We start from the raw sequence: 15552 nt of genomic DNA on the forward strand, positions 1-15552 counted from the left end.
ACCAGACGCCAGAGCTTTGTTAATCTGCAAGAAGCACTTACAGCTAATATTACGAGGAAATGAGGTTGATTTTTACTGTTTCACAAGAATGCTATCTTTTATACACCCAATATTTGCTTTTTCAAGTAACTACATGTGCCAGAAGCACTTACAGGCCAACTCTAACTAGACTTCGATTTATATAAATGTGGCAAGAACTGTATTTCTGAGGAAGTACGCAAAAGCAGATTACCCGATTAAAGTATCTGAAAAACAGATTTTTCTATGTAAGTATATTTTAATGACTGGATTATTTAACAGATCAAACAGGAGGACTGCAAAATTCATTAAATGTAGTTCTATAGTATAGGTGGTTTCAGAGAGATAAAAAAAAACAAATATAAGATTTCGCTTTTTTTTTTTTTTTTTTTTGCTTCTGAGGCTAATTGCGACGCTAAGGGTAAATGGCGAGGAAATGTAACGGAGGAGAAACAGTCCCAAAAGTTATGGGCTGCATGTAAGTTAATACCACAGAGATATTACAGTAGGTGTAGGTTCTACCACCAGAACATTTCTATTATAATAATACTGGTTATGCTGTACTGTTAGCTAAAGATGCTGATATTTGAGAAACTTAAAAGCTTATTTGCAAAATTTTAGATAAATAATAATCTGTTAGACTGTAAACATATTTTATATCCATTCTGCAAAAGATCCGATGACAAAATTTAAAAATTGTTATCGCCCAGACATGGACTCGAACCCTGGACAGATAGGTTAAAAGCCTAACGCTATACCAACTAAGCTATCTGGGCACAAGGTATTATTTTCTTGAAAAGTTAGTTATGTTAAGATATATATTGAAACACTTGAGAACACTCTTGGTCTGGTTCGACAGAGAAGGAGACAACATTTCCAAATTTTTACAGACTGGGTGTATTTTTCCACTATAGAGGCCTTCACTATATGTAATTCGAAACGCTAAAGTTCAGCTAACTTCCAAAATTGAGGTAAAGATTGTGTTTGGCGAGATTAACAAGTTACAATTATATCCAGTTACGGACAAATAAAGCTAAAACTCTCAGATTTACTGTACTAGCCAAGTTTTAGTAACATTTTCCTTCACTATAGTACTAATACCAAAGAAATAGATATATTTTATTTATAATTTGACCAAATGTACTAGTATGTAATTCACAAAGTTAGGTAAAAAACGGTATTTTTTTAAAATATTGTTGCTGCCTTCAAATTTTATGTTATTTAGCCACTAACAACTGGTTTACACTATTTGACATCCTTTAAATAGCAAAAGAAGGAATTATTTGTTTAGTATTTATACTACTTTATATTTATTTAAGAAAACAATTCTACAGTTTAACTTAATTTTTAACAAATTGTTACTAATTTATATATCAAAGTTATGTTATTTAGAGTGTATGAAGGCGTATAAAGTTAATATTTGTACTTATCAGTGCAACTAACAATTATATTTTACACACAAAAGATAATGTATACAGTTAAATCACTTGAATCAGAGAATAATATTTTACAGTAATGGATTCATTCAGCACTAGTCAGTACTTTTATGCATCAGAAAGTTTTTTTTAAATTTTCTATTATGCATGCTATTTTGTGCTATTCTTAAAATGTATTTCTAAGGCAAACTGGTTTAATTTTCTACTTATAATGGAAAGTTGACATAGTTTTCGCACAATGCTTTGTACATTTGTTATATTCACTACTTACAATGCAAATATTATGCTTATTTAATGTATAACTAACTAACTCTCTAGCCTTCTTAAACCCGAAGGTTCATGGCTGCAGCAACACATGCCTTTCATCTGTTGCTGTCCTGAGCAAGATCTATATACTTCTCTCCATCCCTACCGATTTCCCTTAGGTCCATCTCAATGTTGTCCCTCCATTTTGTTTTGGTCTTTCTATTGGTTTTTTACCATCAGGTTTCCCAACAAGAATTCTGTATGCTTTTTTTTCCTCTCCCATTTGTACCACATGATCTACACATCTAAGTCTTTTTGATTTAATTATTCTAATAATATCTGGACATGAATACAAATTATGTACTTCTAAATTATGTAATCTTCTCCACTCATCTGCTTTGTCATCTGTTTTAGGCCCAAATATTTTTCTAAGGATCTTATTTTCAAATACTCTCAATTTATGTTTCTAGCTTATACTGTAGTTATTATATTTTTTCTATCAGCTTATTTTGAAATTAATATTATTAGGTATAGTCTTTGATTTATAACTATATTGCTTTTTTATCAATTTAACTAAGAGTATATGCAGACACACACATGTGTACACACTTTTATGTAAATAGATATGCCTTTTTTCAATATTTTAGCATGAAGATTGCACTTTAGCTATTTAAGCAAGGGTAGGAAATGTAGGATTTCTGAGAATTTGTTGCAGGATTTTGTTGTCCAAGTATAGATGAGAACTGAGCTGAGAGACTGCTTTGAACCTTTTCATGAGAGTTTGCATGTGAACTGTATGCAAATTCAGCACTATTGACTGTGCATGCTTCTAAGTTTTGCTGTTATTTTACATCAAGTCTGTGAGACTGTAGACAATTTTCCCTTTTGAAGTAGTTTTTATTGATTGTATTTGTATATGTTTTAGGGACTTAGCAGTTTTATGTTATGAGGCAGTTTGGTGTAGAATATTTTTACCGGATTGTTTTGAGATATTGAGTGTCTGCTGTTTTACTTGTAATTATTTTCCTTCTTGTGTTGTGTATTTGACTATATTTTGTCCAACTTTGTAGTATTTAGAATAATTGTTATTGACTTGTAGATGTAGGGAGTAATAAACCTTTGCAAGATGCCCTATACTTTAGTCTGAACATTATTCTTAGTGTTCACTTTTGAAGCCTTAGTATTCTGGTAGTATTATTAATGTAGAGGTAAATTAGGCTAAAATGTAGGCATTTTTCTGATAAATTATACTCACTTAGTTGTTTCAGCAGGTAGAAGTTGCATGATGGTTTACTGCTGATGATGTTCATTTGCTCTTCTTATGTACTACGTATGATGTAGCTTACTTGAGTAATTGGAATTTTCTACTGAAAAAAGGATTGCTTGTCTATTTTATTCCTATGTTGTTGAGTTTGTCCATAAGCAAGCCATGTTTTTACTCTATCCTATGCCTTGGAAGAATCTAGATATGTTGTGTTTGCAATTTTATGTTTCTCTAAGGTTTCAGCTATGTAGTTTTTTAAACTGTGCTATGGGTGTGACTATTCATTTCTCTTTCTGTATCCCATGTTGGTTTCTGTGTATTCCTCTTGCTGCTTGAATTTGACTTAGGATGTTTGCTTTTTTTCTTAGATCTTTATTTGTTTATTTGTTCACTATTTTTTATTTTTTAATATTCTTTTACATAAAAAATTCAAAGTACATTGTTAAAGTCAAAGTGTGTTAAAATTCAATTTTTCAAAGTTAAAGTTTTAAAAATACAATTTTCTAAAGGTAAAAGTTATAATAGTATATTTTTGTTAGTAGAAGTTTTTATACAAGGGCAAATTATTTTGTTGTTAATGTAAAATTTGTTAGTTAATGTAAAATTAAAGTAATTAAAAATCATTTTTTCAAAGTTAATGTTCTAAAATACAATTTTCTAAAATTAAATGTTATAATAGTGCATTTTTGTTAGTAGAAGTATTTATACTAGAGTAAATTCTTTTGTTGTTAAAGTAAAATATATTAGTTAATGTAAAATTAAAGTAATAAAAATTCAAAAAATAAAAAATAGCCTAATTTACCTCTACATTAATAATACTACCAGAATACTAAGGCTTCAAAAGTGAACACTAAGAATAATGTTCAGACTAAAGTATAGGGCATCTTGCAAAGGTTTATTACTCCCTACATCTACAAGTCAATAACAATTATTCTAAATACTACAAAGTTGGACAAAATATAGTCAAATACACAACACAAGAAGGAAAATAATTACAAGTAAAACAGCAGACACTCAATATCTCAAAACAATCCGGTAAAAATATTCTACACCAAACTGCCTCATAACATAAAACTGCTAAGTCCCTAAAACATATACAAATACAATCAATAAAAACTACTTCAAAAGGGAAAATTGTCTACAGTCTCACAGACTTGATGTAAAATAACAGCAAAACTTAGAAGCATGCACAGTCAATAGTGCTGAATTTGCATACAGTTCACATGCAAACTCTCATGAAAAGGTTCAAAGCAGTCTCTCAGCTCAGTTCTCATCTATACTTGGACAACAAAATCCTGCAACAAATTCTCAGAAATCCTACATTTCCTACCCTTGCTTAAATAGCTAAAGTGCAATCTTCATGCTAAAATATTGAAAAAAGGCATATCTATTTACATAAAAGTGTGTACACATGTGTGTGTCTGCATATACTCTTAGTTAAATTGATAAAAAAGCAATATAGTTATAAATCAAAGACTATACCTAATAATATTAATTTCAAAATAAGCTGATAGAAAAAATATAATAACTACAGTATAAGCTAGAAACATAAATTGAGAGTATTTGAAAATAAGATCCTTAGAAAAATATTTGGGCCTAAAACAGATGACAAAGCAGATGAGTGGAGAAGATTACATAATTTAGAAGTACATAATTTGTATTCATGTCCAGATATTATTAGAATAATTAAATCAAAAAGACTTAGATGTGTAGATCATGTGGTACAAATGGGAGAGGAAAAAAAAGCATACAGAATTCTTGTTGGGAAACCTGATGGTAAAAAACCAATAGAAAGACCAAAACAAAATGGAGGGACAACATTGAGATGGACCTAAGGGAAATCGGTAGGGATGGAGAGAAGTATATAGATCTTGCTCAGGACAGCAACAGATGAAAGGCATGTGTTGCTGCAGCCATGAACCTTCGGGTTTAAGAAGGCTAGAGAGTTAGTTAGTTATACATTAAATAAGCATAATATTTGCATTGTAAGTAGTGAATATAACAAATGTACAAAGCATTGTGCGAAAACTATGTCAACTTTCCATTATAAGTAGAAAATTAAACCAGTTTGCCTTAGAAATACATTTTAAGAATAGCACAAAATAGCATGCATAATAGAAAATTTAAAAAAAACTTTCTGATGCATAAAAGTACTGACTAGTGCTGAATGAATCCATTACTGTAAAATATTATTCTCTGATTCAAGTGATTTAACTGTATACATTATCTTTTGTGTGTAAAATATAATTGTTAGTTGCACTGATAAGTACAAATATTAACTTTATACGCCTTCATACACTCTAAATAACATAACTTTGATATATAAATTAGTAACAATTTGTTAAAAATTAAGTTAAACTGTAGAATTGTTTTCTTAAATAAATATAAAGTAGTATAAATACTAAACAAATAATTCCTTCTTTTGCTATTTAAAGGATGTCAAATAGTGTAAACCAGTTGTTAGTGGCTAAATAACATAAAATTTGAAGGCAGCAACAATATTTTAAAAAAATACCGTTTTTTACCTAACTTTGTGAATTACATACTAGTACATTTGGTCAAATTATAAATAAAATATATCTATTTCTTTGGTATTAGTACTATAGTGAAGGAAAATGTTACTAAAACTTGGCTAGTACAGTAAATCTGAGAGTTTTAGCTTTATTTGTCCGTAACTGGATATAATTGTAACTTGTTAATCTCGCCAAACACAATCTTTACCTCAATTTTGGAAGTTAGCTGAACTTTAGCGTTTCGAATTACATATAGTGAAGGCCTCTATAGTGGAAAAATACACCCAGTCTGTAAAAATTTGGAAATGTTGTCTCCTTCTCTGTCGAACCAGACCAAGAGTGTTCTCAAGTGTTTCAATATATATCTTAACATAACTAACTTTTCAAGAAAATAATACCTTGTGCCCAGATAGCTTAGTTGGTATAGCGTTAGGCTTTTAACCTATCTGTCCAGGGTTCGAGTCCATGTCTGGGCGATAACAATTTTTAAATTTTGTCATCGGATCTTTTGCAGAATGGATATAAAATATGTTTACAGTCTAACAGATTATTATTTATCTAAAATTTTGCAAATAAGCTTTTAAGTTTCTCAAATATCAGCATCTTTAGCTAACAGTACAGCATAACCAGTATTATTATAATAGAAATGTTCTGGTGGTAGAACCTACACCTACTGTAATATCTCTGTGGTATTAACTTACATGCAGCCCATAACTTTTGGGACTGTTTCTCCTCCGTTACATTTCCTCGCCATTTACCCTTAGCGTCGCAATTAGCCTCAGAAGCAAAAAAAAAAAAAAAAAAAAAGCGAAATCTTATATTTGTTTTTTTTTATCTCTCTGAAACCACCTATACTATAGAACTACATTTAATGAATTTTGCAGTCCTCCTGTTTGATCTGTTAAATAATCCAGTCATTAAAATATACTTACATAGAAAAATCTGTTTTTCAGATACTTTAATCGGGTAATCTGCTTTTGCGTACTTCCTCAGAAATACAGTTCTTGCCACATTTATATAAATCGAAGTCTAGTTAGAGTTGGCCTGTAAGTGCTTCTGGCACATGTAGTTACTTGAAAAAGCAAATATTGGGTGTATAAAAGATAGCATTCTTGTGAAACAGTAAAAATCAACCTCATTTCCTCGTAATATTAGCTGTAAGTGCTTCTTGCAGATTAACAAAGCTCTGGCGTCTGGTCCTACGTCACCTACAATCCTTTGTAAGGTTCGTGTTGTCCTATAAATTGTCGATATACATACTAAGTCCCTAGTTACAGCCTAACCTTTTAGTTTCAATCAGAGGATTTCAGTGTTCAGATAGTGATTGTAGCCTCGTATAATAAACCAAATGGAAATAACCCAAATGTTGATGCACCCAAACACCAGTAATACTTCAAAAATACCTTGAAAAAGGCTATAAGGCTAAATTATTCTTCTAGCATAGAAAAAAGTTTAGCAAGTGGACCTATGGTTCATATAGTCAGTCGTGTGTGAACTTAGTCTTGTCCTGTGAATTGTCAATATATTGATAAATGGTTATATTTAAAAAAGAAACAATGTTGGTAAGCGTCCAGTTGTGGACCCCTCGGTAAAAGAATTTCAGTCTTTATAGACACAATAATTTTCGTTACACAAAAAATTTGGCAAATAGTCGAAATGTTAAACATTTCGTGTACTTTATCCAGTAAGCCTTAGCTAGAAATACAATAACAGCGTTACAGGCATTAAAATTAAGCAAGCTTAGATATTCTAGTGGCCCATAATAAGTATAAAATATTCTTTAAAATACTCTGACAAATACTTGTGGGTTATCTGAGATCAAAATTTTCAAGCCCTCTCTCCTGCATAAATAGGCTCTAGAATTCACTAAGCCTCAAAATAATATTAGGGTACATAAAATAAAAAAGCAGATGGAGAGTGGTGCTGATCGCATCATCTCCAAAATAGCAAAAACAAAAATATACAGAGCCCTATCTGATATATTTAGAAAACTTTTACCTAGTACAACAGTAACAAAATACTCAGAAAACTCTAAAATAAACAAACTTTCGTTGTTATTTGAGTAATAATAAGCCTAAACTTGTAAAATAAAAGGGTAGAACTTGCCAAAACATACTTTTGCATCCAAAATATAATTGAAAACTCTTTCTTGAATAGACTAAGAGGTCTTACTTTGGTAAAATAAGCATAAAATCGAAAAATAAAGGGTAAAACTTGACGAAACACACTTCGTGTGTACAAAATTTAATTCAAAACACATTTGAATTGTGTTATTTGAGTAAACGTGGAGAATAATCTTGTAAAACTTGGAAAAAATCTCTCTCTCTCTCTCTCTCTCCCCTCTCTATCTCTCTCTCTCTCTCTCTCTCTCTCTTTCTGTGTGTGTGTGTGTGTGTGTGTGTGTGTGTGTGTGTATGTCCAAAATGTAATAAAAAGTATTTCCTGAACAGATGAAATTGTGTTATTTTGGTAAAAAATTAACAAAGTTGTAAAATAATTGGTTAAAAGTTAAAAAAATGTCTTTGTGAGTCCAAAATTTAATAAAAAATGTTGCCTGAATTGTACAAATAGTGTTATTTTGGTAAAAAATTAACATAAAGTTGTAAAATAATAAGTTAAAAGTTGAAAAAATGTCTTTGCGAGTCCAAAATTTAATAAAAAAATGTTGCCTGAATAGTATAAATAGTGTTATTTTGGTAAAAAATTAACATAAAGTTGTAAAATAATAAGTTAAAAGTTTAGAAAATATCTTTTTGTGAGTCCAAAATTTAATAAAAAATGTTGCCTGAACAGCTGAAATTGTGTTATTTGAGTAATAATAAGTCTAATAAACAGATAGAAGTTGGGAACACACACTTAGTGTGTCGAAAATGTAACTACAAGTCTTTCCTGAACAGATTGAATTGTGTTATTTTGGTAAAAATAGGTATAAATTTGTGAAATAAACAGATAGCAGTTGAGAACACACACTTTGTGTGTCGAAAATGTAACTAAAAGTCTTTCCTGAACAGATTGAATTGTATTATTTTGGTAATAATAAGCCTAAACTTGTGAAATAAACAGATAGAAGTTGAAAAAACACACTTTGTGTGTCGAAAATATAACTAAAAGTATTTCCTGAATAGTATAAATAGTGTTATTTTGGTAAAAATAGGTATAAAATTGTAAAATAATAAATTAAAAAGTTGCAAAAATATCTTTGTGAGTCCAAAATTTAATAAAAAATGTTGCCTGAATATTATAAATAGTGTTATTTTGATAAAAAATTAACATAAAATTGTAAAATAATAATTTAAAAGTTGAAAAAAATGTCTTTGTGAATCCAAAATTTAATGAAAAAATGTTGCCTGAATAGTATAAATAGTGTTATCTTGGTAAAAATTAACATAAGGTTGTAAAATAATAATTTAAAAGTTGAAAAAAATGTGTTTGTGAATCCAAAATTTAATAAAAAATGTTGCCTGAATAGTATAAATAGTGTTATTTTGGTAAAAATTAACATAAAGTTGTAAAATAATAAGTTAAAAGTTGAAAAAAATGTGTTTGTGAATCTAAAATTTAATAAAAAATGTTGCCTGAATAGTATAAATAGTGTTATTTTGATAAAAAATTAACATAAAATTTTAAAATAATAAGTTAAAAGTTGAAAAAATATCTTTGTGAGTCCAAAATTTAATAAAAAGTATTTCCTGAACAGATGAAATTGTGTTATTTTGGTAAAAAATTAACAAAGTTGTAAAATAATAGGTTAAAAGTTTAGAAAATGTCTTTCTGTGAGTCCAAAATTTAATAAAAAATGTTGCCTGAACAGCTGAAATTGTGTTATTTGAGTAATAATAAGCCTAATAAACAGATAGAAGTTGAGAACACACACTTAGTGTGTCGAAAATGTAACTAAAAGTCTTTCCTGAATAGTATAAATAGTGTTATTTTTGTAAAAAACAACAACATAAAGTTGTAAAATAATAGGTTAAAAGTTGAAAAAATGTCTTTGTGAGTCCAAAATTTAATAAAAAATGTTGCCTGAATTGTACAAATAGTGTTATTTTGGTAAAAATAAGGATAAGCTGTGAAAATGTTTGACATAAAGTCAAATTTTGGTAAAAAATAAACTCAAAATTAAGTTAAATAGCACACAGTAACATACATTTACTACCTAAATCAATAATCAAAGGGTCCTAGGTTCGTTACCCCGTGATAAAAGCAAATGGTGAAAACTGTAGGCCCCGTCCCTGATAGCTCTCCCTTCTTCATAGTACAGATAAAAAAAACCTGCGCTAAAGCGTCCTGTGCCTTGGGGCAACCCTGAGCGGAATATTAATTGGCGGCGGAAACCAGTTCTACAAGCGACGCATAGCTTCAGAGATTTGACCCTTGCTGCGCATTCCAGACATCCTTTGTTGTCTGGTTGAATCCCTCCCCTGCCCTACAGTATTGCATAGCTTTCCCCTGTTATTGCGTACTGGTTAACCTTGGAAAAACCGGTTCTGAAAATCTACCGACGCGTTCTCTGATTGGTGAATCAGGTTCCTTCTTTGTTCTGACGTTCTGACGTCATTTGACCTTGAACGCACACTCCCCCAAATTCCTTTCTCGTCTACCCTCAGAGCGGAGTTCACCGTCTTCTGTCTGGCGTGTCGTACCATCGTCTTTAATACAATAATAACATACATTATTACATACGTAGTATACACTATAAGCCTAACCGTTTATTACCGTTACATATCGCGGGTTCGAGTACCGGGACCGTCTTCTTTCGTAATTGGACCTGTACCTACACCCATTACCACCGTTCATAGCGGTTCATAAACCAAAAACTCTTATTTTCAATACTATAAACATTAATATTAACATTTTATACATTACATACTTTGTAGTAATGAATATAAAACCATATGAATAGCGTTTAGTACCTCTAATTACCTTCTATATACATATTTTTCATAAAATAAATAATTATATATTCATAAAAAGTTATAAACATGCAAATACATAAATGTAAAGTGTTCTAAGTACGTGCAAATAAGTTCTAAGTACATGCAAATTAATTAAAACCCGTGCAAATTAATTAACACCCGTGCAAATTAATTAACACCCGTGCAAATGAATTGCGAATATTAAATAGCAACATCCACTATCGCGTTCCTCAACTACTACCCTGTATGTTTGGAATCACTGATTTCGGTCGAACGTTGCATTCTTACATTGTGTGTAACATGGTGGCTTTCTATAATATTTAGTTTGACTACAAGTAAAGACTATAAAAGAGTAGTAAAGCCTATACAATCATGAAAATCTATCAATTCTATACCAAGGCAACTGTTCTGCTGACTACCTTGAGGTATACAAACAAATGTTTGAAAGTCATCAGAAGATGATACTCAACCTCCTTTATAGTGCACCAGCTCCCTGCCCTGCTGAGAGATCTCCATGTAGAACGGATAGAGGGAGTCGCTCTCGCCTGTCACCCCGCTCTCCGCCCAGAAGAAGTTCACCTCATCCGCCGTCAAGAACTCTGCAAGGTAAGACATGAGGACAGACACTTAGGTAAACTTCCCGTTCCATCACGAGACGGTGCATCTACATTTCGAGAGAATAGAATCTATATTTACCTCGCCTTCCTTCTTTTCACGATTACATTGCGATACGGTTATCGCCTTTTCGGTTTATGGTTCTGTATGTTATTTCATCTCTTCACGGTTTGTCAAGGTGTGTTTTAAGTCTAATGAGTACTTCCATCGGGAATCCTGAATCCCTTAATTAAAAATATGATACCACAATTTCTTCCTGGAGGTCCTTTTCAACGGACAAGGGTATCCCTACTCCAGTTCCTCTCTCGCTCTCTCTCTCTCTCTCTCTCTCTCTCTCTCTCTCTCTCTTCATGTGGGTCCCAGGTTCGATACCCGGTGGAGGCACATAGTGGTTCGGATTCCACTTTAAACTGAAGGTCCAGTCCCAATTAGCCTTACTGTGCATAAAGTGGGCTTAAAACACCAAATCAATCAATCTCTCCATATGTATGCATGTGTGTGGTTTGGTTCCTTCCTGTGTGTGCGTCTTTCTGTTTCACTGTTTCTGACTTTCTATTTTCACCCTTTCTCTCACTATCTGTATGTGTTTATCCTTTTTTTACTTTATCTGCCAAGCTGTTACTACCAATTCCTAAATAGGAATTGTAGTTTTCCTGGAAACGTGATTCGAACAAGTGTTCTCGGGTTGGCAGCCAGGTTAAATCGGCGTTAGCTTTCAACGTTTCGAGCTCATACATTGCTCAGAGAATGTGATTCCTCCCTCTCTGTTACTCTCGCTGTCTCTCTTTCTCCTTCTCTCTCGCTATCTCTTTTCCTTTCATTCTCTTTCTCTTATTCATTCTTCCTTTATCTGTATTTGTTGCACTCTTTCACCCATTTCTCAACTCTATCTAGCTATTGTTACCTTGTTCTCCTCTTCTCTTCATCAGTTACTCTCTCTCTCTCTCTCTCTCTCTCTCTCTCTCCCCTTCTTCCTCTTTCTCTTCCTCTATTTCGTTCACTTTTCCTCTATCTTTCTTTCTCCCTCCCTCTCTCTCTCTCTCTCTCTCTCTCTCTCTCTCTCTCTCTCTCTTCCTCCTTCTCTTTTCATATTTTATTTTATTTTATTGAACTCAACAGGTACATACCTAATTACAGAGCCCATATGAAGGATACATAGTAAATACAGTTACATATACAGGGTGTTGCAAAATACCTGTTACAACGCTTGGGAGGTGATTCGACAAGTAAAAACAAGGACAAAATGCCATGTGAAAAAATGTCGAAATCGGCACCGTTTTCAAGTGACAGGCGTGCGAAAATCGCCTCACACCATGTGTAAAGCACAATAACTCAAGAAGGAAGAAAGATATCAATGTCGGAATAAAATAATACAAAGAAAGTCGTACCTGACGAATACAATGGTGCATCAATTGAGGCCCAATGTAAATTGCGCAAGGGAGCTCTCAAAGAAAGTGGGGAATCCCCTGATGGAAAATATAGGAAATTTACTACTATTTTCTACATAATGTTGAAATCGGAATGTAGCCAGTAAAAAATGACGACGTATGTCCACATGTCCCACTACTGCAGGGACACCGTCCCACACTCGGGAAATAGGAAATTCACTCGAAAATGATGCTATGCCGTCAAATTACGCTCAGATTGATTTCAGCTAATTGATACAGAAAGCCCCACTAGAGGCGCTGTGAGTGTAGGTCACCTGTTACGTATTAGTTTTGGTGGATACTACGTAGAGAGTGTAGTCGACCGTTGTTTTTCTTGTCTTGTTCTGCGTCTCGCAGCGTGGAGTTTAGTCTGGCGTGTGTGTATGGCGTTGGATTGCGCCAAGGAATATTGTACGTAGAGTACGCATTCCCGTGTTCATTCTCGGTTTGCAACAACTGCGTGGACACCTGTGTGACATTACGTGGGTGCTAATCACGGTAGTTGTGATCCGTCACTCGGAGGGAAAGTGCCCCTGTTGCTGGGCAGTTCTCGTACAGGACAATGGTGGACTACTCTACCCACGAGCTTGCTGATATGCATCTCGTTTATGGAGAGGCAAACCGAAACAGCCGTGAAGCACGGCGTTCGTATCACGAACGTTTTCCCAATAGGCGGTTACCAGCACATGCACTCTTTCAAAGACTTGATGCTCGACTGCGTGAAACTGGATCTCTACTACCCCGTAGGTGGGATTGTGGAAGACCCCGCACTGTGCAATTTGAAGAGGACGTGTTGGACGCGATACGAGACAGTCCTGACACCAGCACACGTGTCATTGCTCGTACTCAACAAACCCACCATAGCAATGTGTTCCGAGTTCTTCAGGAGGAGAGATTGCACCCATACAAATTGCATAAGGTGCACCACTTACTGCGCATGGACTTTCCCCTACGCATGGATTTCTGCCAATGGTACGTGCAACAAACTCTTGCCATTCCAGATTTCCCAACAAGAGTTTTGTGGACCGATGAGGCAATATTCACCAGGGACGGCATGTTCAATAGCCACAACAGCCACGTCTGGGATATGGACAATCCGCATGCAATCATTGTGCGCCATCATCAACATAGGTTCGCAGTGAATGTGTGTGGTGTGGCGTAGTAGGTGACCACTTGATAGGCCCGTGCATTTTGCCCTCTACTTTGTGTGGTGGGAATTATCGGGTGTTTCTACATGACGTATTACCTGAACTTTTGGAAAACGTGCCACTGGCAGGTAGACAACGTATCTGGTTTCAACACGACGGCGCCCCCGCACATTTCGACCGGGGAGCCAGGGCCTTACTCAACGATATTTTCGGCGATCGTTGGATTGGCAGGGGTGGACCTTTACCGTGGCCACCTCGTTCCCCTGACCTCACACCATTGGATTTCTTTGTGTGGGGAGAAATGAAAAGGCTCGTGTATGAAACCCCTGTGGAAAGTGCTGAGGATCTCGTTGCTCGTGTTAGTGCCGCTGCTGGGACAATTGTTGACATGCCAGAGGTATTTGCGCGTACCAGACAATCAGTGCTTCGCCGATGCCATCTTTGTCTTGGAGTCAATGGCGGACATTTTCAACAACGTCTCTGACACCGCATAGTGTTCTTTAGTGAAAGGTGCGACTGAAGATGCTGGATATCGCTGTACTTCATACCGTCGATCTGCATGTGCGGAGGTTGTGCGCTTCTCAGTGGAATCCCTTCCAGATGTGCTGTGCCTGGAAATGTTACATGCCATTGTGTGCGTTTTCTCGCCATTCTCCGTCTTCATTCCTTCGAGGATTACCCACTTTCTTTGGGGAGCTCTCTTGTATTATATGCACAGCCTGACGACATGTGGCCATTGTTTAACTTTTGTTTTTCGTACTGCAAAGTAGTGTGTCAACATTAAGGGATTGAAAACGTTTTTCTATGATTTTACCGTATTTTTTTCCATTTGGGATGGTGTCCCAGCAGTAGTGAGACATGCGACAAATTGGTTTCTTTTCTTCTTCGTACCGCAATGTGAACCGTGTACAACAGGAGATTTGCAGTTATTTTCCTATTTCCCGGGTGTGGGACGGTGTCCCAGCAGTAGTGGGACATGTGGACATACGTCGCCATTTTTTACTGGCTACATTCCGATCTCAACATTATGTAGAAGATAGTAGTAAATTTCTTGTATTTTCCATCAGGGGATTCCCCACTTTCTTTGAGAGTCCCCTTGCGCAATTTACACTGGGCCTCAATTGATGCACCATAGTATTCGCCAGGTACGATTTTGTTTGTATTATTTTATTCCGACATTGATATCTTTCTTCCTTCTTGAGTTATTGTACTTTACACATGGTGTGAGGCGATTTTCGCACGCCTGTCACTCGAAAACGGTGCCGATTTCGACATTTTTTCACATGGCATTTTTTCCTTGTTTTTACTTGTCGAATCACCTCCTAAGCGGTGTAACAGGTATTTTGCAACACCCTGTATTTATGTAATATAGAGATAGAAATTATATATACACACGCGCGCGCAGTTTATCACACCATTTCATCATAAAATTATGTGTTTAAGCTTAGGTCATTGCTAGGGAGACAAATTTATGGTAAATAAAAACTGAGGAGAGCGGTAAATAAAATGTTAGATCAGCGGTATATACCAGCGGTGAAAGAAAAAACAGACTAATCTTATCGCTGCTACAGCTATCAAGTTCAATGAAACTGGAAGTTGAGTAGACGTTCGGGAGAAGAAAGGAATGAAGCTTGACAGGGAGCGAAGTTTTCGAACTGAGATTATGTTCATGGGAAATTCCAATTTGCAGCATCTTCCTGATGTGATCGAAGACAAAAACGTTCTTCAGCTGCAAGTGGTAAGAAACTTTAGGCAAAAGTTTCGTTACAAATCGATAGTTTGCGCGCACGACCTCGATTGCCGGTTTTTGCGTGTTTTATACTAAATTTGATGATATTTCACGGTTATTTCGCGAAAAAAGTGTTCACTTCGTGGAAAAGCACACATTTCGCATTACTTCGCGATTAAAACTCATCCATATTTCATCATTGGGGGTGTAGTTACGTCCAGAATGTTCAAAATTGCATCT

General features: G+C 34.5%; 1 protein-coding gene across 2 annotated transcripts in view; it reads right to left on the bottom strand.

The window, feature by feature from the left end:
• LOC145992633 (gamma-aminobutyric acid receptor subunit beta-4-like) overlaps positions 1-15552 on the bottom strand; it is a 103925-nt gene that overhangs the window by 66790 nt on the left and 21583 nt on the right. For both annotated transcript variants that reach the window (XM_083129003.1, XM_083129002.1), the window contains exon 6: positions 10864-10992. In XM_083129003.1, coding sequence (XP_082985129.1) covers positions 10864-10992 — 129 coding nt within the window. The remainder of the gene's footprint in view (positions 1-10863; positions 10993-15552) is intronic.

Source organism: Lepisma saccharinum, chromosome 9 (genome assembly GCF_977018435.1).
Source record: "Lepisma saccharinum chromosome 9, izLepSacc3.1, whole genome shotgun sequence".
Taxonomy (NCBI): Eukaryota; Metazoa; Arthropoda; class Insecta; order Zygentoma; family Lepismatidae; genus Lepisma; species Lepisma saccharinum.